We start from the raw sequence: 23,516 nt of genomic DNA on the forward strand, positions 1-23,516 counted from the left end.
GGAGGACTCCGCACATGCGCAGGCGGTCCGGCGGCACCCACCTCGGGGCTGGCCCGAGCCGCCGTGCGCTGCTCGCTGCGGCTCTCCCGCAGCAATCTGCAGCTCCCTGCCGGGGCGGGGCCGGCTCCTGCGGCCGCCTCAGCACAGCCCCGCCGAGCCCGGCCGAGCCGACGGCATTTCCGGGGGAGGGAGCGGTGTGCGGGCTGGCGAGGAGCGGCGCGGCGCGAGCAGAGTTGACTATATATGGTCAAAGGCAGGGGAGAGCGGCGGGCCGCGCGGGCGCTTCCTGCTTCGTGCCGCTGGGCGCCGTGGTGCTGAGGCGGCGGCGGGGAGCAGAGCGCAGTGGCGGTCCGTCTGCCCGCCTGCGTCCGCTTCGCAGCGCCGCGGCACGAGCTTGAGGAACGAGGATGCCGTACGAGATCAGTAAGCTCCGGCGAGGCGGAGGGGAGCGGAGCGCAGCGCAGCGGAGCGGGGCGGGGAGGGCGGCCGGGGATCCGGCTGCGGCCTCGCTGCGGGGCGGCGGCCGCCCGCTGACAGCAACAAGTGACCGCGCCGCTGGGAGGCGGCTGGGAGCCCAGGGACTTCAAACGCCTTTTCTTTCTCCATTTCCCCCCCCCCCTTATTTTTTTTCCTTTTTCCCTATAGAAAAAGTGTTCGCCAGCCTCCCGCAGGTTGAACGAGGCGTGTCCAAAATCATTGGAGGTGATCCGAAAGGCAACAATTTTCTCTATACCAATGGGAAATGCGTCGTCATCCGAAACATCGATGTAACGTACCCCCATTGCATTTATTTAGTCTCTTTGCGTAGCCCTCGCGAAGTTCCGCTTCCCTCTCCCTCCCCCCCATCTCCCCGTGCTCCGCTCGCGGCGGGAGCCGCGCTGGAGCTCGCGGCGCAGAGCTGAGCGGGGGTAGGAAGGAAGGTGCGTGACTCAGGCAGAAGCGGCTGCGGAAATTCCTGAGGAATCGCAGTGAAACGTGCAGCTCTCGCCCTCTCTTTGCACGGAGTGTGTAGAGGAGAGAAGCTGATAGTTCTGCCTGGCCTTGTGCGTTTTTATGAAATATAGCACCGTCAGGAGTTGAGAGATGTGTTTGCCTAATAAATGAAGACTTCCTTATTTGTTGCTTTGGGCCTTTGGCTTGTAAGAGCAGCATGCAAATACTTGCAAATTCATGAGTCCCCAGCTGCTTCTTTCCCTAGCGTTCCGGGAATCACAGCAGTTGTCAGACACTTGATTCTGTGATAAGTGCCAGCACACCTTGTTTTCAGCCCTGCTCGTAGGGGACTTTTATCATTCATTCAACGTTGGAACCCCCAGATAATGCTTTCGTAGTGGTTTGGTGCATTTGTTTGGTTTTAATCTTCGGTGCTAACTAGAGAGATGTTAGATGAGTTCCTTAAATAATATCTCTTCAAAGATGGCATCCAGTTGAGAAGTATGGAGGAAACATAACGCAGCTATTGTTCAGCTGTGGGTTTTAAAAAGTTTTTACTTAATCCGCATGACTGATAATCTTTGGAAAAATCTAACTCTCCTCTGGATTTCCTTCCTTACCATAAATCTCACTGTGCTGCGGTGTGCTGCAATGTGGCAGATCCCATTTAGGAATGTTTAGGTCTCTATCACAAATATGCATTTGTTTCTGGTTGCTTTTCCTTCTGCAAAATGTGTTTTTGTGTTATTTTCCTGATTAATCTTATTACTTTCTCTATATTCGGGTATTTACTATTATTGCATAACACAGAAATGCTACTAAACAGTTCTTTGCTAACATCTTATTTGATATCTCTTTAAATGTACTTGCTGAAAAAACAAAACCAACTTTGCACTCAGCATTATCCTGTAATAATACTGTTTCACTCTTCGTGTCAAGGGAAGTTCAGTTTTCTGAAACTAGAAGCCTCAGTTTAGCATGATGCAATGGGAGAAAAGCCACTCTGCTTATATTACAGTTTTTGCCAAGTTATGGGTTGTGGCCACCTCCCTTGTGCTGTGATTAGTGCTCTTCTGACTCTGTTTTGAGGCTTAAACTGTTAGAAAACAACTTTCTGAATTGGCTCACTGTAGATGTGCCTGCTGCAAATGTCGTTTCCAGTGTGAGCCTGAACACAGAGCATGTGGCAAAGTCCGAGCGCAGAAATGAGGTGGGATGCTGGGAGTTCCAATTTAGGCTGTTTAAACTCTCAAGGGAAGTTGAGAGTTGAAGTCATAAACCTTTCAGTTTTATGGTGTTACTTATCCTGGTATGTAAATTTACTTGAACCAGCAAGGGGAAAGACTCTGCTACTGTTAATAATTGACAGGTGACATTCTACAAACTGCAGAATGTATTGTACAGCAATGACACAAAAACCAAGTAAAGCCTATGCTGTGCCTTTTGTGTTGGGGAGTGTTGCAGCTTGTAACCTAATTTGGCAATGTGTCCGCTGCTAGTTGTGAACTATGTCTTCTTTGAGAACTGTGGAAGCCTACATAATAGTTAGCAACAACCAGATAAAATTTGGAGAAGTCGGTGTGTAATCCCCCCACGATCAGCCCTCCAATGGGACAGTTGTGCTCTAATTAAAAAAAAAAAAAAAAAAAAAAGCAGGTCATTAAGATGCAGTGAACACTCTCCTCTAAATCAAGAGCTAATCGGTAGTGATGAATATAGCCTTCAGGGTTAGTGTTTGAGCACGAGCTAGAGAGTTTCTTTAACAAGAAAAAGTCCTGGAATGGTGCTGCTCTGAGACAGGAGGGTTGGTGATATTTGTGAGGTTTCGTACTTAATAAATATTTTATATTGTCTTCATGGCTTCAAGCCTACTTTGAAGCTTGGAACTTAAACTGCTCACTTTCATATGTGGGTCTGATTTCATCACTGAGAATGCTCTCTCTTCTTATTGAAACTGATAATTGGTAGTGCATTGTCCTGGCTAACAATCTTATCCTAAGGTCTCTTTAGAATTGAGGTTTTTTGCTTTTGGTATGAAAGATGTACAAGTTGAATTACTTCTGCCTGTAAAGGTGATTTTCTTATCAAATCAAAAATTTGATTTAAATCATTATCTGGCATCCTGAATCTGTTTACTGTATTTTATATTTGGAAGACTGTTTTTTACTATTCACTTCAGGGGTGAAGTCAGTCTGTGAGTCCAGTGTTTCATGCGCTTAGCTTCCTGGGGATTGCTGCTGTGAAACAGAGCCATTGTATTTGCTGTTATTAGCAGTGAGGTTTTTTTGAGCTCCTTGAACTTGTAGTTGCTACAGTATAACACAGAGAAAACATTATTTGGTCTTGCTTAGATAAAATCCAATAGTACGTGAAATGGAGAGTGATGTGCAGATGCAAGCGGTTGTGACTTAAGTAGGGCTCTAATGTGGTCAAGCAGAGTGGAAGCAGTAATGGAGAAGCTGCTTCTTGCATGAGTAAGCTATATTTTGCCTCCTGAGATGTAATGCTACTGTAACAGAAAGAACTGTTGCAAACAAGAGAATGTCTGCTTTCTAGCTCAGAGCAGGTGCTTTGGTTTTTCCTGATTGGTCAGCTGAATCATACCATAACATCAGATGGTTTTCTGGTTTGGTTGGATAAATCTGTATTAATCATAGTGACTAAAATGCTCTTTTGCTTTAGCTGTGAGAGTAAGGTTTCTGGTGCTGAAAGAATCTGATAACTGCTAGAAAAGTTATTCTAAGGAATAGTTTATTATTTTGTGTCATGAGCAGTGTATTTGGAAGATGTGTAGAATGGCTTTTTTGTTTATGAAGTGAATTTCAGAGCAGGTACTGGAAGGATTTTGTCTTGATGCTATCATTTTATCCTTTAATTTTTTTTGTGTCCTCATGTAATTGAAACATTGAGTCAATCTTATTATCCAGCTTGAAGCATCTAAAGGCATTTAAGACTGAAGAGATAAAAATTGTGGTGGAATGGCTGTGCGTTTCATCATTCCAGTATAGCTGTTGATAGTAGGGATGACTATGTACTAGCCTAGTAGCTTTTAAACCAGGCTTCAGTTGCCAAGGATGAGTAACATCTGCCCACCTCCTTGGTTACTCAGTAATGTTAGGAATGTAGTGATGAGTAGTGGCCATGCAATGTGGTTAACCATATGCTTAACTTTCATACTCATTACAGTAGATTTTCTGGCTGTATTTTCCAAAGCGCAACTTGTGTTTGTTTGTCTACATAGATAAACAAGCTTAAAAAGGTAAAACAGTTTAAAAAAACAAACAAACAAACAAACCTCTGGGAGTGCTTGGTGCTCTTCTACTTTTCATTAGGTACTGAAGAGAGGAAGAAGTTGTAGCTAATGTTGGCTGTCAGAGGAAGTAGTTGATTATGGCAGTCATTAGAAATTAGTGTGTTGTTTTATGTAGACAGCAGTTTTCCACACTCTGCTCTGCTGTTTTCTTCTCATTTGTAGACAATATCTTGATTTTAAAGACAAACTGAAGTGTGTAAGAGGGACAAATTCTGAATTTTATCATGGAAAGTCTGATTTTTTTTTTTTTTTTTTTTACTCTGTGAAAACCACAAAATACTATGTAGTAACTGTTTTTTTTTCTTTTCCTTTAAACTAGAATCCTGCAATTGCTGACATCTATACTGAGCACGCCCATCAGGTTGTAGTTGCCAAGTATGCTCCCAGTGGATTCTACATAGCATCTGGAGGTAAAGTATCAGTGTGTGTGCTGGACAGGTTATATGGACAGACTGTTGAAATCCTTCACACAGAACTTGATGACACAACAGAGTAGTTCATCTTCTAAGTTATGTGCAGACTGTATGTAGCCAAAGTGACATGGCTTGGTGAAATCAAGTGAGGCAGGAAGGACGTCTGTAGGTGTTCATTAAACCTCTTTCTAGAGCTGTAAGATCAGTGACACGCTTGATCTTTTTAACGAAGTTTTTTTTTCCTGATTTAAATACCAACCTTACAAACAAAATGTCTAGCATTAAGGAGGGGAAAGAAAGCTTGGTGTAATGAATGATGTTTGTGCATGCAGCAGAATGAAAAGTTAATTCTGAAATGCAGAGCTACTGTTTTTATATTCTTAATATGCTTTGGTACTTTAAGGATGGGGGAGGGATTCTAGAAGAGTGTATTCTCCTTTCCTTTCCCTCCCCCTTTCTTCCTGACAGAACTTGGCAAGACTTGGCATCATTTTTCTTACAGTTGTAACATGAACTTAAAAAAGACTTTCACTGGTAAGTTAGCAGGGAAAGAGGCTGATTCTCAGTTTCTGTGTAATACATATGAATCAGTATCTGAGAATGGGTAGCATGAGTTTCCTGGATTATCAGCAGGAATAGTTGCAGTTTTTTCTGATCTGCGAAAAACAAAACAAACCCATGTTAGTAGAACTTTACTTTCTTCAAGTAGTTGATCCCTTTCTGAACTGTTACACAGTTGAAGAATATTAAGAAACATGCAGTAGTATATTTATTTAAAAAGGAATTGTCTTCCATTCATGTGTTCTTCAAATCTGCTAGCTGTTGTCAATTAAAAAGGCTCGAAAAGCAAGTAATGGTCCAAAATAGAGCAAAGATGTCTGCTTTTAGGTAGTGCATGAGTTACTATTGCTGGAAACAAAACATTCTGAATGAGTCCCCATAGGGAGTCCAGACTCATGTAGTGGTCAGTAGTAAGTAAATTTCTCTCAGCAACATGAGGAGAAAAACAGTTTCTGAATGTGTAAAATATCTCAATTCTTTCTTCCTTGGTTTCTTGCATATCTAATGCTGTATTAGAATACATCTCCTTTGCATACTGAGGAAGCTTTGAGAACGCTCTTAGGACAGCTTTATGGGTTTTTTTTGTGTGAGATTTTTCTCCTCCTTGTCTGAAAGGAACCAAAGCCATTCTTTTCTTGGCTCAGTCTTTTGTGTGGAGTGTATGTTGAACTGAGTTCCTCCTTACAGTCCAGTTTGTGTTCTGGACAGATTTGGTGCTCTAGATTTTTGCCATACTCAACTACTATCTTTTGATTCTTGTGGCATTTTAGACTTTCGGTCGCCAGTAAAAGAGCAGTTAATATATACCTAGCTTAGTTCAAGAAGATGTCTGTCATTAGTGATTAGCATTAGGAAGCTCCTTGCTTCCAGGGAAGTGTTCAGCTGGCTTTTTTTCACTTGTCTATCTTAACTCCGTTAAACAAGCTTAGGCTGCAATATTTCTTTTAAAAACTGTTCTCCATATATCAATTACAGATAGTTTGGTATTGCTGAGCATGGATTCTGAAGATAGTATCAGACTCTTTAAGCTGTTTCTAAGTATAACATGTAAGATTCATTTCTCTATAAATTTACATCAGCCATGCAGTCTGCATTAATACTTCATGTGCCTGATGAGACAGACTTGTGGCAATATGCTTTGTGGGTTTTATGGTAATTTCTCCTCTGTTGCAGTCATAACAGAGATGTAGTAATGGGGAATACCACAGGTTTAAAGTCCAGATTTAAAGAGGGCAACTTATTGTAGTAGAATCTAAAACAAAGCATTCTGAATCTGTCGTCTTAACATAAGTGAAGATGATCCCACAGTCAGGTACCAAACATACAGGGTGCTGTATGTCTAAGCTAGACTATAATGATGTACTGATAAATGGTGAACAGAACTCAAAGGAGCTATGCTGTGGTGAAAGATGTGCCTTTAGCACATAGCTTATTCTCAAATAGTGGCCTTCTTTACACACAAGATCTGCTATGTGGGTTTTGTTGCAGTTGCACCGTAGCAATTGCTCTTGAACACAAGTGAGTTCAAGGATACTTACAGGAAATAAGGACCAAGGAAGCTTTTGTTACATTATCTTAAAAGTGTTAGTCTGTGTTTGCTGCTTATATCATTAGCACTTTTTGATAGTCTCTTGGATTTCTTTGTAGTAACCTAGATGCTGCATGTGGATACCTGCACATTTAAGTGTGTATGTGCTTTTGTATTGAGAAGATATGCAAATGAATATGCATGAATAAGTTTTATTAGCATAGACCTCTTTGTACCTTGTATTTACATGCAAAGCAGGTTTACTTTAAAGGTTCAAGGTGTAAAAGAAATATGAATTGTAGAATCATAGAATCCTTAGAGTTGGAAAGGACCTCTGAAAGCCAACTAGTCCAACTCCTCTGCAATGAACAGGGACATCACAGCTAGATCAGGTTCCCCAGGGCCTTATCCAGCCTCACCTTGAAAGTCTCCAGGGACAGGGCATCAACCACATCACTGGGCGGTCTGTTCCAGTGTGTGACCACCCCACTGTAAAAGATTTTTTCCTTATATCTAACCTAAATCTACCCTCCCTGAGCTTGAAGCCATTTTCCCCTGTTCTATCACTATAGACCCTGCTAAAAAGTGTCCCCTTCTTTCCTGTAGCTCCCCCTTGGATACTGTAGGGCTACTCTCAGGTCACCTCACAGCCTTCTGCAGGCTCAACAGCCCCTGCTCTCTCAGCCTGTCCTTGTCTTGGAATTTGTAATTACCTCTCCTACATAAGCCACTGTGCACCAGATTGCTTTCTTATTGTAGATAGCTTACTTCCCAATGAAGTATGGGTAAGTCATCCTGTAGTTGGTAAAGGATTTATTTTTTATTCTAATTTTTTTTTTTTTCAGTAACAGGCACTTAACGTGCAAATTCTTACCCTCTCTTGCTGTGTGACTTCATGTGTTCTCAAAAGGTCATTCTTTGTGTTGTATTTATTGCTGTATATTTTGAACATTAATATCTGGTTAAAAGCATAATTCAGTGAAACAGATGTAGTCTTCAGTGTTCCTAAATCAAGCTGTTTGTAATCGCTACAATAGGGTGAGATTGATCCTTAGTACAAATGTTCAGTTTAGCTGAAACTTTGTGTCCAGTGAGCTTGCTGAGTCATGACTATGTCATGTTGGAACCACAGTAGTTATATTCTACTTTATTATGGCAGATGTCTCTGGAAAGCTGAGAATCTGGGATACTACACAGAAGGAACACCTTCTGAAGTATGAGTATCAGCCATTTGCAGGAAAAATAAAGGACCTTGCCTGGACTGAAGACAGCAAAAGAATTGCTGTGGTTGGAGAAGGAAGGGAAAAGTGAGTAATTCTTCTATTTGTGTCTTTGTGTATTTATGTCTATATGCCTGTATAAGTATAGTCACAGTGTAAACCTTTGTATGCCAGCAAAGCAGGTTCTTTGTAGACAGCTTTTAGTTCTTTGAGTGAGATAAACCATGACTTTCCCTGTTCAAGATGTCTTGTTCTGCAGCTAAATTCTTCATGCAGTATTTAACAGCTGTAGAACTAGTTGGAAAATATAGTTCTGTTAGAATCTTCCCAGTTTAAAATTGTGTGGGTATTGCTTGTTTTGGTGATGATATGTTAAATTATATCTTTTCACCATTACTTTTGAGGGATTTCTTTGTATAATTCAGATCAAGTAGGAAGGAAAAGCCATAAGATTTCTCCCTCTTTCTTTCCTCTCAAATTGAAGATACGATTGAATAAGAATGAAAAATAAAGAAAAATGTGTTAGAATTTTCTCCCTTACCAGCACTCCTATATTTTAAGTAGTATTATGCTAATTAAAAGAAAATTGCAACACAGTTGTCCTTGACTCATTAAATGAGGTGTCTGTTACCAGGACAGAGCTTGTGACAGACAAATCTGTGTGTCTTTTGAAGACTGTAAAGCAGTTCACAGGCCCCCTGATAGTGTTGTACCTAAAATATAGCGCAGTCCTGTTTCCCCCACCTCCTGCACCATTTCTTAACTCTGTCACTTACTGTGTCCTGATACTAGAGAGAGATTCATTGACTCAGTTCCTCCATCCATTTCACCTGGTGCTTGGTACGTTTGCTTTTCTACTTTAAGAAGCTGAACTGTTTCATATTAGAAATATATACTTCCAGTATAGAATTTTAAGTGATTCTACAGAACTCATTTTGAGTAGATACGCTCTGGTAGATTAATGCCCTTGTAGTGATTATATTGTTTTTTAAGTAATTTAAAATAAAAACTGGCCAAAAAAAAGAAGCTATTTTGATTCCTTAAATCTTAAATAGTGCTGTAAAAGTGATGGTACTCAATCTAGACTAAATAATCAGAAAACTGATCCAGTGTTGTCCTAGCTCTTTATATTCTGTGTAGTGACTGGACAGTTGGGAAACCTTTGTGCTTTCTTTCACAAACCAACAAACTCACTGATGATTATCTTCTGATTCTCTGTTCTGGATCAACCAATCTCTCCTCATGAAGATTAGGTTCCATCTCCAGCAAGATCTCAAATTTCCTCCAGGGAACTACAATGTATTTGCATGAGATTAATGAGATGACCTAATTTCTTTTGAGTGCACTTAAATCTGCTTTTTGTAGATGATCAAAGTGTTAATCAGCATGTAACTTTTAGGGATTATATGTTTGTTTAGATTTGGAGCAGTATTCCTGTGGGATAGTGGTTCTTCAGTTGGTGAAATCACTGGGCACAACAAAGTGATCAACAGTGTGGACATAAAGCAAACAAGACCTTATCGTCTAGCAACTGGCAGTGATGACAACTGTGCTGCTTTCTTTGAGGGACCTCCGTTCAAGTTCAAGTTTACACTGAGCGTGAGTTTAAGCTTGGTTGTGGCTCTGTTAAACTGTCCAAGTTGACTGAAAGCTTTCCAGCAAGCTTCCACTCTGAACTGTTAAAACAAGTTCTCAATTTCCTCTTTTGAGCTATGGTTGGTGTTAAGTCGCTGTCCTAGAACCCATGTTTAAGTTATAACTGAAGGCTTGATTCAGGCTGACAAAACTGAAATAAGTCATTGCTTCAGGTTTTCTTCTTAACTGCTTCATATGAATTTTAGCTTTGCTTTCTTTTTTGTAACATAAGTAACAGGTGTGTTCATCAGCTTTAGTGATGGTTGCTGAGCTCTGCTACTTGATGTAGGTACATGTAGTGTTTCTGAATACTCTCCAAGGTGCTTTATTCATGAATTGTGGTTGTGTGAGTGGAATGTTGCAATCTCCTTAAGGTTGCATGAATCTGAAATCCCAGTGCATCTTTGAAATGGTGAGGGGAGGTGGTTTAAAACATAACTGATATCTACAATAAGAGTTGGATATATAATTTCTGTGGTCCATTTTCTGTTCTTTCTTATTTTGTTTTTTAATTGTATTAATTGAAATGTTGTATGTAAATGAAACCAAGCCTGGGACTCCCACACTTGAAATCCATCAGTGCTTGAGGCCAAAAGCAGCTTTTGTTTCTGCGGCTTTTTTCTTTTGATGCCACAGAACCTCAAAAAAACAAAACAAAACAAAAAAACCCACCTATTGCAGAGATATTGGATTTAATTGGCTAGTAAAAATTTAAAATGTTTAGTAGTTCTTTTTTTCTTTTTAAAGACTACTGTAGTAGGGCTTTTACTTTAGTAACTATATGCCTTTAGTAAACTTTGTGTGTTGACTTCAGTAAGGATTTCAGTTCTAGAAAAGGAATTGTTTTGAGCTCTGCAATCCAATGAAGTGATGCAGTTGCCTAATTTATTTCTGAACCTAAGTTGATACTTACATTTTGCTAAGCTGGTTCTTTTGGAACTGTGAAGTCTGAATTGCTTACCAGTGCTGCTCCAACTGGTACGTGATGTAGCCTTCCTTTTAAAGTGATGTTTGAGTTGCTGTATGGGATTCAAGTTCAGGCTGCTAGGTGGTTCAGATTAGAGAGTGAGTTATCAGGAAAAAAAAAAATATCTATAGTTAATCAAAGAAAGTAGGTTAGAACCTGCCTTTTGTAATACTAAAAATAGTCTCCCAAATCTCTGTGTGGAAGCTTTGGCCTCATTGTGGTGCTTTCCTGTTTAACATGTGCTTTCTAGTTAACATCATTTGGATAGTCTCCTATTTGTAAATAGTCTATTTGTGGAGCATACATCAGTCTTGTCTGGTTACTTCACAGAACTATCATGACTATGGTCTCCTAGAATTGGAATTAATAATTTATTCTTCATTCCCGTTTCCTTGTTTTGGATTTTTTTCTGATTTTTAAATAGGAAGCATTTTATTTCATGCTTCCTGTTTGTGAAACCTACTTGCACCACGAAGCAAATCAAAATCTACAGAGAATTGATTAACTAGAGGAAAAGAATCCTGTGGTTTCATCTAGGTTGAACATTTGATCATCTTTTTCTACCTATTCCTGATACAGTGGTACTCATTCACTTAGTTTTGTGCTGAGTTGGTTTAACTACATCGGTACCATTCCCACAGTCTTCCCTAAGCTGCTTTTGATGCAGACAATTCTCTTCATACAGAGAGGCTATATACTTTACAGCAGGCATCTGCTGCACAGCTATTTATTAGCTTGACCAAAAAGAACTTCACTGTTACTGGATTGTGCATGTAAATAGATCTGTTCTTTTGTGCTGATGGTTGTCTTTTCTACAGGACCATACACGGTTTGTGAACTGTGTGAGATTTTCTCCTGATGGGAACAGATTTGCTACAGCTAGTGCAGATGGCCAGGTAAAAAAAAAAAATAAGCAACTTCTTGTATTGATTAAGATCAGAAGTTTCTTGTCCATATTAGAAATAGGATTAGTCTTGGAACATTCATGTTCCCACTTGTTTTATTCTGAGAAATGACTGAAGTAGACTTTGTGTCTCCTTATGGAGCTGTAACAGCGGATGTCAGTTAAACTATTTTACCCAACTCTTTCTGTGTTCTGTGTCCCTATCTATTACTACTTACAGATGATTCTGGCAGGTATTTATCAGACTTTTGCAATGTATGTTCTTGTTATGATCCTGAAAAGTCTGTCTGAAATAATGAACTCACAGATAGCATCCCAACTGCAGGTGGACTCCCTGCTGGTAAGGACAGGTTTAGCAACATTTACTATAAGGAGCTCCTCCTATGCAGTTCCTACATTTTCCATGTAGGAACACTCCCATGTCCTCAATATTAAGCAGCTGCCATCACATTGGGAGTAAAAAATACTATGATTCTCACAGTTTCAATTGTCAGGATCCAACATAAGCAGTGGCTTACTGTGCTTATTTAGAATTGTCACTTTGCTTGTTTAGTATTTAATATTAAATGCAGGAATATTTGTAAGCATATAGAACAACACATTTTTTGAATACTCAAGTGTTCTTTGTAGCAAAAGAATATGTGCAATTTGAGTAACAGTGTTTTAGCTCTTCAGTATTTTTTTCCTGCTGCTGCCTTTTCCTTTAAGTGATTTGTTTCTGTGCTCTTTTTAAGATTTTTATCTATGATGGGAAGACCGGGGAGAAAGTTTGTGCTCTTGGTGGAGGCAAAGCTCATGATGGAGGTATTTATGCTGTAAGTATCTCCTCATTTGTACAAATGATCCGTGGTATTGCATTACGAAGTTCATGGGCTGTGAAATGTTGCAGTAATAAATGCACTCACTATCTTGTGGCATTTGTTTTTACAGATTAGTTGGAGCCCTGATAGCTGCCAATTGCTTTCTGCTTCTGGAGATAAAACTGCTAAAATTTGGGATGTTGGTGCTAATTCTGTTGTCAGTACTTTCAACATGGGATCAAATGTGTTGGATCAGCAGCTGGGTTGCTTGTGGCAGAAAGACCATTTACTGTCTCTTTCTCTCTCTGGCTATATCAATTATTTGGACAAAAACAATCCAGATAAACCCTTACGTGTCATAAAGGTAAGTGAAACTTATATTGTTGTACCAGAGTTTCTGTAATAAATGAGTTGGCAAAGTTGTCTAGATGGAGTGGTATCAGCTGAAAGATGGCTTTGTTAAATTAGCATTGCTAAACAGGCAGCCTATATGCAACTTACTGCAAGTTGCATAAATTAAGAAGTTAATGTTACATGCAGTGATACTGTGCGAATACAGCCCAATTTTTAGTTTCAGTAAAGGTTGTCATATTTGTTTTGCAGTAGTTTTTAGCATTCTTTGGATGCAAGGGATACGGAATAGATAGAAAACTACCACTGCTATCTCATTCATCCATTGGTTGTGAACATGGTGTCTAGGGTTGCTAAGTAAGCTTTAATTTTAGGAATTAAAGAATTTGCTGACACAGCATTCTCATGGGAATTTACATTTTTGTATGAACTAGAACAGATGCCCTAGATTCCTGCTATTGCTGCTGTAGTTCTTCTTATTCTGAACGATCAAGTGGCTGAAAAGTAAACTTTGTGTATGAAAAGGCCATGGAAGTATTCTGGCTCAGCAGGCTAAGTAATAGGGATATTCACAGGGCTTATTTACTCCTTAAAGGGTGGTGCATGGAAAGAGCAATACTGCAGAGGTAAAAACAACTTCACTGTTAATTAGTGACTTGTATTCTGGATGACCTTGAATGCTTATAAGATTGTTACTTTCTAAGTAACTTGTAATTCTTCTCAAATAGATTTGTTGTTTATAAATGTTAAGATGAAAAATTGCTCATGAATAATTATTTTTTGTGTCCCTTTCACAGGGTCATAGTAAATCAATTCAGTGTCTTACGGTGCATAAAAATGGTGGAAAGTCCTATATTTATTCTGGCAGTAACGATGGTCATATTAATATCCTTTGAATGATAAAGCCATACTTGTTCTGGTCTGAAAGTCTGAGAGAATGTATTAGGAGGGGATGAAAAAAAAGTTTGCCAAAAACCAAGAATTATCTTTATTGAACACAAGTCAACATTTTATGTCTGTTGAAAAAATTTGACTGTCCTGTTTTAATGTTTTCTTCAAACTTTCCTGCTAAATACATGCTACATCTTCATTTCCAGTTATCACTGAGGATGTAGGAATAAGTAAATATATGTGTAAAGTTAGAGTTTAATTTATATGTTTAATTATACATGCTAAATATGTATTGCTGCTGCTTGCTGTTACATCTATTCGTTATCTATATTTTTAACATATACTGGAAGAAATCTGTTGAGGTTTCTTAGATATTCAGGACAAGGAAGATAAATTCTTGTTGAACCCTTTGACCCAGTAACAAATATTTGTCTAGAGTTGTTTTTCCTACCTGTACTATTTTTTTTTTTTCCTTTATGTTCTCTCTCTGTTTGGCATTCCAAATGCCACCAGGCTTTCTCATTGATCAAGAACTCTTAAGACTCAGTTTCAGTCCTCTTGATTTATAAACCAAAATATTGGAAATACAGATTGATTCCTGAGGGGCATTGATTATGGATGAGACTGTGATGTGTTTAGCTAAAATACTGTTCAACATTCTGAAGCTGATAAATAAAACTGCAGACCTTCACCCTGCATTCCATGATGCATTAAAATGGCAGGAGTCAAAAAACAAAGGACTTGTCAGCCAATCTCCATACGAAACTGGCTTTAGTGGGTGTTCAGACTGGTGTTAGCGTCCCTCATGAGGGGAAAACCAATCCTGCAGGACTTCTAATTCTTTTGGGAAGTATTTCGTATTCTCAGACCTAATCCTAGTTGTTCCAATGTTACTGTTTGTAGCAGGTCATCTAGCTCATTACAAAACATCAGAATTTCAGTTAACTGTGAGGATAAGAGGCTTCTTAAAACACAAGTGCAGAGTTGCCAGTGTGTGGAGTCAGTCTCCATTGTTGGAGATGCTCAAAACCAAATTAAAGGGGCAATCTGCTGAGTAAGGATTTCAACTAAATCTCCAGAGGTTCCATCCAACCTCAGTTAGTCTGGTTATGTAAAACTATTTTTAAATTCGGATATGGTTCTATATCTGAGTGCAGTGGCATCTTCAAATGTTCCTTAATTCTGCTGTGTACATTATTGGGATTCTGATACTGGAGAGAATGATGGCTTTTCTGGGAAAGGCCATACAAACCAGGTTTCTAGAATGGCAGTGGATGAAATGGATCAGCTTGTCACCTGCAGTATGGATGACACTGTGCGTTATACCAACCTTAGCAAGAGGGACTACAGGTTAGTTAAACTGTTGACTTTTATTATATTATTGCAGCCTTTTATTTTATAGCAAGTTTTGTTGATTTAAGTGGTAAATAATGTTATGCTACAACTTGTTCAGGTTTAAGTTACCGTGGAAACTGTAGAAATGATTGCTGTATCAACCTTGCTTTTTTCTGTGACAAAGAGAAATGCCTCATAGACATTTCTCACTTTGTCTCATGCCTTCTACAGGTTAGATGGATATCGGTCATGTATCAGGTAACTTAGTTGAATTGGTGGAAACGGTGTCAGTTTCTTTCTAGTTCATTAATACACAGGAATGTTGTTAATAAACATCTGGTTATTAGGAGGAGTGGAACACAACTGTTTCTTCATTAAGAGCTGTAGTTGAAGCGAAAAAAAACAACAACCAAACTTCTTCAAAAACCTATTAAGATGGCCTAGTTAAATCTGAAATCTAGACTCTAAAGCAGCTGCACTGACTTCCATTTGGAAGGCTGGCTACCTGATAGAGATACTAATGTTCTAAACAGTAAACAGAAAGAAATGTTGTAAATAAATTACAAAAAAAAAAAAAGTTATGCATGTCCTTGAGGATCATTAGTAGATGATTACTTAAATAATTTTTTAAATAGTAAGTGTGAAATACTTTTTTTTTTAATTTTAATTTTTATTTTTGTGTGTGTGTGTGTGTGTGTGTGTGTGTGTGTTTCTGCTTCTCCACCTTACCACGCCTTCCTGTAGTGGCCAGGATGCTGTGAAAATGGATGTTCAACCAAAATGCTTAGCTGTGGGTCCTGGTGGCTATACTGTAGTTTTATGCATTGGACAAGTAAGTATTAATAATATTAGTATTAATATTCTGCTAAATTCTGTTGATATGTGACAGAGGGGCAGTCTGACAAAGTGGTGCCTGACATGCAAGTGTGCATGAAACAAAGGTGGGTCATTGAATTCTTCTGTGTGGAAAAATGGCACCCATTGACATTTGTTGATGCTTGCTGAATGCTGATGGAGACCAAACAGTGGATTGTGAGTGCAGTGATGCACATGGTGGGTGGTGCATTTCAGTAGTGGTGACAGCAGTGTGAAAGACAAGCTACGTTCTGGACCACCGTACAGATTTTGACAAGAGCAGCATGCAGGCTATTTTTCATTGATGGTGAAAATGCGTAGTTGGTGGTGACTGTATTGAAAAATAGTATTCCATAGCTGAGAACTCTATCAAATAGTGTTATTGTGCTGTTTGTATCTGCTGCAGTTTCCTTGGAAATAAATAGGCATTACTTTTGCAGTGATTTGTGTAGAGCTGCACTGCACTATTAGCTTGCTGCTAATTTGATCCTACATCCCTTCCTTTAATAGTGAACCAGGCAGGCAGTAAGTATTGCTAAAAATACTGCTCTTTCCATGTTTCTTTTGTATTCTGACCAAATGAGGTAAAGCTGAATGCAGGAGAGCATGCCCTGTGCTCCCTAATATAGAGCACTCCAGTACAGCAGATTAGTTAGTCATCATGCATAGGCATATTTTACTTTTTTTTTTTTTTAAAGGAGATGTTCCCTCAGGATTAGGAGTTCCCTTAGGATCAGGGCATAGTAAGCTTCTGAGCAGTCAGAGCAGATCTGATGACTAAGCAGCATGACTTAGTCATAGTTGTGTATTAGGCTCTTGGAAGAAGGAACTGAGCTTCTGGTTTTCCATTTGCAGATTGTCTTGATGAAAGATAAGAAAAAATGTTTTGCAATTGATGACCTTGGCTATGAGCCAGAAGCTGTGGCTGTTCACCCTGGAGGAGGTTCAGTAGCAGTGGGAGGAACGGTAAGGTCGTGCTTCTTAAAGCTGTACTTTGAACATTTGCACTAGTAACAGAAGCATTTAACAATAGTATGTCTCTTCTATTGAGAAGATAACCTGTAAGTAATTGGTATTCTTGGGCTTTCGTTCTCCTGGTTCTCCCACCATTGTGACCAATGTCTTTTTCATATTTTTCTCTCCAGTTCACTGTCGTTGTTTTTACCCAGTGTAAACTTAGACAAATCTTCATTGCTGACTTAGTGGAGTGTTGCCAGTACAAACGACAGGTTCTTTAGACTGTTTCTCAGTAGTTCTCAATGTAAGCAGTACCAGAGGGAGCTGATGAAAATGTTCCAGAAGCTCAGCAAGCCTTCCTGTTTCTACTGTACAGTGATTTTTGTATTTTTTTTTTTGTTGTTGTAACTCCCCTGTTACTTTTATCTTACAGGATGGGAATGTCCGTTTGTATTCAATCCAAGGAATCTCTTTGAAAAGCGATGATAAGACTTTGGAAGCTAAAGGTCCTGTTACTGACCTGGCATATTCTTACGATGGTGCCTTTCTTGCAGTTTGTGATGCAAACAAAGTTGTCACTGTCTTTAGTGTCCCTGATGGCTATGCGGTAAGAAATACTGCATCAGGTTTTTTTTATTTGTTTATAGAAACTGACTGGCATCTCACGTCTAAATCTATGTGGCTGATGGGCTTTAATTGCTAAATAATTTGTGTATTTGTTCCTTTGACTGTTTTCATGGCATCTTGGGGTAGCTTTCTACCATAGCTTATGTTAAGCCTCCAGGCTGTAAGAATAGGTGAAGGAAATGTAGAGCCTAGATTGACTACCAGAAAAATTCTCAAATTCTATCTAATATCAAACATTTAGGTGAATGGGGGGAGGAAGAGGATCGGGTTTCCACAGGATAGAGTAATTAGGTACAAAATATTACAAAATATACAGATACCTTATTTGGATCAGCTGAATCAATAGCATGAGGTTTTTTTAAAAGAAAAGTAATTAAAAAAATTATATGCTTGTCAATAAGAGAATGTGTGCATTTTTGTAAAATAGAGATGAATGCAGGCTCGGTTTGATAAGATTTCAGTAGTGTATGATAAAAATGAATGAAGTAAATGCAGCAGACTTGGCAATATAATATTGCTGGCTGTAGCAAACAGCTCTCTGATAAGAACTAAGCAATTAAAAGGGACACTACAGTAAAGCAGGGAACCTTGTCTCATTCTTCAATCTACTGTCCTTTAACCAAGAGCCAAGTACGGGCCAACTTCTGCTTTTCATCTGAGCAGCCAATATGTGAATCAGCCTTTAAAGTCATAAGCTTTTACTGAAACTGTACAGTAGAAAAAAGTTTCGTATTCTAAATAAAAATGGAAAGAACTACAAAAAGAAAAAGAGCTTTTGAAAAATGTGAAGTTACTTTAAAGCTTTTTAAACAAGAAGTGACTTGCTATATGTGCACTTTGCAGATCTACATGTAATAGTCTTTGCATTGTCTAAGAACTGTTTTTTATTCACCTGATTAAAGTTTAAATAAATGGCATAAAATGAAGTCAGTACTTGATTTAGGACATCCATTTGTACCTCCAATACACATTAAAATTATCATTGCTTTGTGATTCTGTGCATTAAAAGCTGGTAGATTTCTGAAATGGCTTAAACTAATAACACTGTATCATTAATTACTTTTAAACAGGAACATAATGTTTTTTATGGACATCATGCAAAAGTTGTTTGTATTGCCTGGTCACCAGACAATGAACACTTTGCTTCTGGAGGCATGGATATGATGGTGTATGTTTGGACTGTAAGTGATCCTGAGACCAGAGTCAAGATACCAGGTATGTTTGCTTCAGAATCTTCCTGAAAGTTGCCAGTCTGTCTTACAATCTGATTCCATGCTTCTTTTCTAAAACTTAAGACTGGAAGCAGGCACATTGCTGTATATGTTCCAAACTAACTTAGTTTTCATGTTAATCTCTTTTATCTAGCTAAAACAGCCAGCTATAAGTTGTTCTGTTACGTTTTATTGTGTAGTCACTTATAAAATGCAGTTCTAGTATTGAATGTGGATGAAAATCACTTTCAGAATAGTGCTGAAATTTTGCCAACCTCACCTTCCTAACTATTTTCTTATATTTTGCACTGCCATACAGATGCTCACAGACTACATCATGTAAGTGGCTTGGCGTGGTTGGATGAACATACTCTGGTAACAACATCCCACGATGCTTCTGTCAAAGAATGGTCTATTTCCTACAATTGAAATAAGCTGTTTCTTTGGAAGGACCTAATCAGGGACTAGAACTACTGCAGCGGAACATAGCATTTCTCTTAAAGAATCTGTATTGGCCTCTGGGTCTGCTGTCATATCCTCATATCTTTACAGGGTGTTCATATCTGTAATTAAATGTACTTTGAAAGCTTTAGCCAGTAACAGTTTGCACATGAAAAGCACTTAAATTATGTCTGGAGCTTAACCTTTGTGCTGAACATTCCAGGGGCAACAGCCTAGCAAGTTGGTGTGAAAGATTCAAACTCAATCACTCGTTCTTTTCTAACCAAGAAACATGAGACTGTACAGCATGAGAGTAATACTTCTCATTTTTTCTAATTACAGAACATTTCTGTACTACTAACGGTCATAGTAAGAATATTTAGTTGTGATCTGAAACCAATCAAGCTGTGTGCAGCTACTGTATATTGCTTTGCTTCTCTGTACTGCACCAAACTGTTGCCTCAGATTTTTCCTCCAGATAACAAAATGGGGTACATACATAATAAACTTTTTATGTATTTCATGTCAAAGCTTTTTGATTTATTTTAGGATGGAAGTGTGGGGTTTTGGTGTACTTACTGTTGTGGGTATAATGTTTACGAATAATTGTTGTGGCAATTTCTTGCTTCAGAAACACATGTGTTACTTTCATGGATTAAGAATGTCTGGTCATTTCAATGTCAGAAAAAAACAATTGTTTCAAATATTAAAGATATTTTCTGTTTGAAGGAGGAGAAGCATGTTATTGTTTTAAAAATGCAGTACTTCTACCCTCTTTTTTTGAAAGTACAGGAATTAAACTAAGTAAAACATTGTTGCGACTTGAAGTGCTTTTTGAGGAGATAGCGTTTGCTGAGTAAGGTCCTGCATCTGCATGTACAGAAGTTGCATGTAAGCCGTTATCTAATACGCATTCAGATCATGCTCTTGTGTTCTTAATCTACACTCTACAACACATTTAAGTGATTTGAAAAAGTCCAGCCAGGTTGGAGGAGGATACTGGTGCAAAGCAGTAGGGAAACTTGTTGCCATCTCTGATGGCCAAAAGTTGGTGGTGGCGTCCAGAAAACCTTTAAAGACTTGGATGGAGTTTTTTTTGTTGCTTTTATTTTAAACAAAAATCTTTTTTCTGCTTAAGTCTTCATCATCACCACCCCTCCAGTTCGTGTTTGGTTTTTTATTAAGCTTTCTTTTCTGTATGGATTAGTGTTGTTTTTCTTACCAATCATATTTCTAATGACACTAATTATACAGCAAATAAAACACTTTTGCTGCTGCTTATACTGTGGACCATTGCTCAATTGCTTAAAAAAAATTGACTATCAAAAATGTTGTAATGAAACAACTTTCAAAAGGAACTGATTTAAAATCCAAACAATTCCTGTCAGGCCACTGTCTTGTTCTTCTATTGCTTATTGTGCTGTTCCTTGTGTGCTTCATGCGTTGTTCCCCACATCTCATCTGGAAGCATTGCTACTGAATCTGTGCAGTGGATTCCTTCAGTTTTCAATCCCTGTCATACAGGTAATGTTGAAAGCAAAGAGTTATGTAGGTGTTTATGGACAAACTATAGATTTCAGTGGCAATTTTTGTTTTGTTTTTGTAAGGAATGATTCTGCTAGTGAAATGCTTGTGGGGTGTTTAGGGTGGTTCTTTGGGGTTTTTTGTGGGGATTTTTTTCTTGAGGGGAATGAGAGTTTCCTCAAGTCACTTTCCTGTCACTTCAGTTATGTTCTCTTCTGTACATGAGAAACTGTACACAATGTCTGCAAAATGGTGTGTAGGATGTGGTGTTTTCTGATTTCTGAAAGACTTTGTAGTCATAAATTGTATTACTGCCCATGCTGAACACCTGTTAAACTTGAAACCCTGTGTTACGATTCATGTTTGGATGCCTGCCCTAAGGGGGTGGTTGCTTGTGCTTCAGCTTCCATTGGATTTGCTTGTTGGCACATGATTTCAGTTTCTAAATCCTTACAGGCTAACATGGTCTTTGTAGTTGGAAGCAAATCTGACTACAACTGCTTCTGCTAGACCAAATGTCAGAGCACAGGCTCTTTTTTGGCCTAGACTAGGTTAGGTCACAAATGTTGGATTACTTCTGTTTGTCCCAAACTGAACAACTAATGTCTCAAGTTAAACGTAGAGGTCAAGAAACAGTGATGGGGTGTGAACACATCCAGCTACAGCATGACATGCTTTCTAATTTCAATTCCACACATGTATATGTGTGCACAAAAAGTTGAGGTTTATTTAACTGAGCTTTCCACTGCTAACTTGTCAGATGTCGTTTTTTTTTTTTTTTTTAATATTTTTGTTGTTGTCACAATAAAGAGAACACTGATTATTTGGTTGTATAAAGCAAATTAACTTTTCTTCCAAAGAAAGTGCTGACCTCCATTTCTGAAATAGTTCAGTGGAAATAAAGCCTTCACTGTCATCTTAACTATATGATGTATGCGTAGTAACTGAAGCTGTTAGCTTGAATGGACAAATTGTTGTTTCAGCTGCATGTTTTCTTTTTCCCCATTCTTGTTCTCTGAGGGTCCCATTCTGCCTTTGTTGGCTGGTGGCAGGCTGCTCTGGAGGCAAACTGTCAGCTCCTTGATCACTGCTGCAAGAAACATGAGAATAGTGTGGATTGGATTGTCATGAGGTTCTGCTTTCTATGAGCCCTGAGTTATTTCTTTAGACAGTAGTGCACAGATGGTAATGACCTCAAAAGGAAATACGTGAGATATTTACATCTTACTTGACAAGTATCAAACTGGGAATACAATGAGAAGAAGGGGGAGAGGAGGGAAGGGAGAACAAAACAAACACCATAGGTGTTACTATATTAACATACTTTTGTGTTTTTATGCTAGTTCAAGCCCTGACCAAAACATCTTTTCTTGAGCCCATGTTGGAGTGAGGGTTTCTGTTTGTTCTTTAAACTGCAGCTGACAATTACCTGAAAGCAGTTTTCACTTTGCCATGATTGTCAGCTTACCTGCTTTACTGTGAAAATGCAGGTTAATTAGGCCAGAGAGAGATTTAGAGAGTTAATGTGACCAGTAATTCCTCACGAGGCTGTATTGCGTGGATTCCCCTTCCCACTTTTAACTTTGTGATTTAATCCTGTTTGCCTGTTCCATTTCTGTTTCTCTGGTACAGAACATTGGCCTTCCAAGAAGCTGATCTATACTCAGCCAGAAACTAACAGCAGCTGTTCTGTGGAGTATCAGCAAATCCCAAATGACATCTTCAGTTGGTAATGGGTAAATAGGGAGGTAAAGGACATTGCAAATAATTGGGACATGGGCACATTGTGATAAAAATTGAGTATAGACTTGCATTAGATGGTGTGTCTGATCATTTCCTAAATGCTTTTGGTTTTGAATGTTAAAACCTATTCTCAGAGTGAGGGTAACTATCTGAAAATCTTAAGTGAAGCCATGGGTTCCTTCAGCCTGGAACTGAATTTTTGAAGCTCTGTTCCTAAGCAGAGAATCTAAGAATTTTTCCTACTTCATGTCAGTACATCACTGCAGATACTGATTCAGGGTTGCTGCACAAATGTGGATTTGCTGATTGAATCTTTTCCCAGTGATCAATTAGCCATGGCTATCTCTGCTATGAAAGTGTGCTGTGGAGGAGAAGGTCCCTTCCTTATGCCCAGGAGCTTAAATGGCTGGAGTGAGAATGAGCGCCAGGTTCTTGATTATTCAGGAAATGCTCACGCTAAAAGAGCAAAGCTCCTTGGAGAGGCTTGAACATTAAGCTAATCAGTGGAAGAATAAATGACGTGTATCTTGCATGCCATTGGAAGCTCACTTGAAATTTGTGCTGACAGGAATTAAATCAGTTACACTTATTAATAGAAATGTTCATGAAAATGGCACTGAAGGTCCTCTTTGTTCCTCCATCTTGTCTAATCTCACATATGAAGTGGGGCAGTAAGCAGTACTAGATCAGGTCAAGTGCGTGCTGGTTTGGTTTTGTTTCCCCAGCCAAAGCATAAAAAAACTTACAAGGAAGGAGTTCATGTGATCTCCTTGAGTTATCTGCTCTAGTTAAGCTTTTCCTGATCCTCAACCTGAAACTCCCAAGTTGTACTATGTGCTTACTGTCTACTGCTATATTTTCTGCTGTTAGCAGGAGGAGGCTATGTTGCTTCAGTATTGCCCTCTGGAATACTTTGTTACCTGCTGACAAAATCAGTTGGATTTTGAGTTGTTTGCTACTCCCTGACCCCAGTGATCCATTCTTCCAGCTTACACTTCCCTCTTTTTAAGTGAAACTGCAGAGAGAGGAGGTGTCTGAATGGAAATGTACTGCATTTACATCCTGATGGTAAACTGTGCAGTAGTCAAGTGTGATTTGCCCATGGCAAGTCTGTGTAGACTATTTTTTTGTTTTGTAAATATTTAGGATTGAATTTTAATAGAATGCTCTTCCTGGGAGGGCAGTGGTTACAAACTAGCCACTAGTTCTCTGGATCTTCCTTCTAAGTAGCAGCAGTTTGGTGGGTATGTCAGCCTTTTTCCAATTATCTGGGCCTTCCCAGGGAAACATGTTTTGGTGGTTTTGTT

General features: G+C 38.9%; 1 protein-coding gene across 1 annotated transcript; it reads left to right on the plus strand.

The window, feature by feature from the left end:
• Window positions 1-407: 407 nt before the first annotated feature.
• On the plus strand, window positions 408-18,930 carry WDR1 (WD repeat domain 1; the record flags this gene model as incomplete). Its single annotated transcript, XM_079534213.1, has 15 exons — window positions 408-423; window positions 646-767; window positions 4,566-4,656; window positions 7,908-8,055; window positions 9,387-9,567; window positions 11,389-11,466; window positions 12,209-12,289; window positions 12,405-12,638; window positions 13,423-13,510; window positions 14,710-14,866; window positions 15,596-15,683; window positions 16,562-16,672; window positions 17,097-17,270; window positions 18,361-18,505; window positions 18,821-18,930. The coding sequence occupies 15 exons, from the start codon at window positions 408-410 to the stop codon at window positions 18,928-18,930; spliced, it is 1,824 nt and encodes a 607-aa protein (XP_079390339.1).
• Between the last annotated feature and the right edge of the window lie 4,586 nt (window positions 18,931-23,516).

Source organism: Tetrao urogallus (genome assembly GCF_951394365.1).
Source record: "Tetrao urogallus genome assembly, chromosome: 4".
Classification (NCBI taxonomy): Eukaryota; Metazoa; Chordata; class Aves; order Galliformes; family Phasianidae; genus Tetrao; species Tetrao urogallus.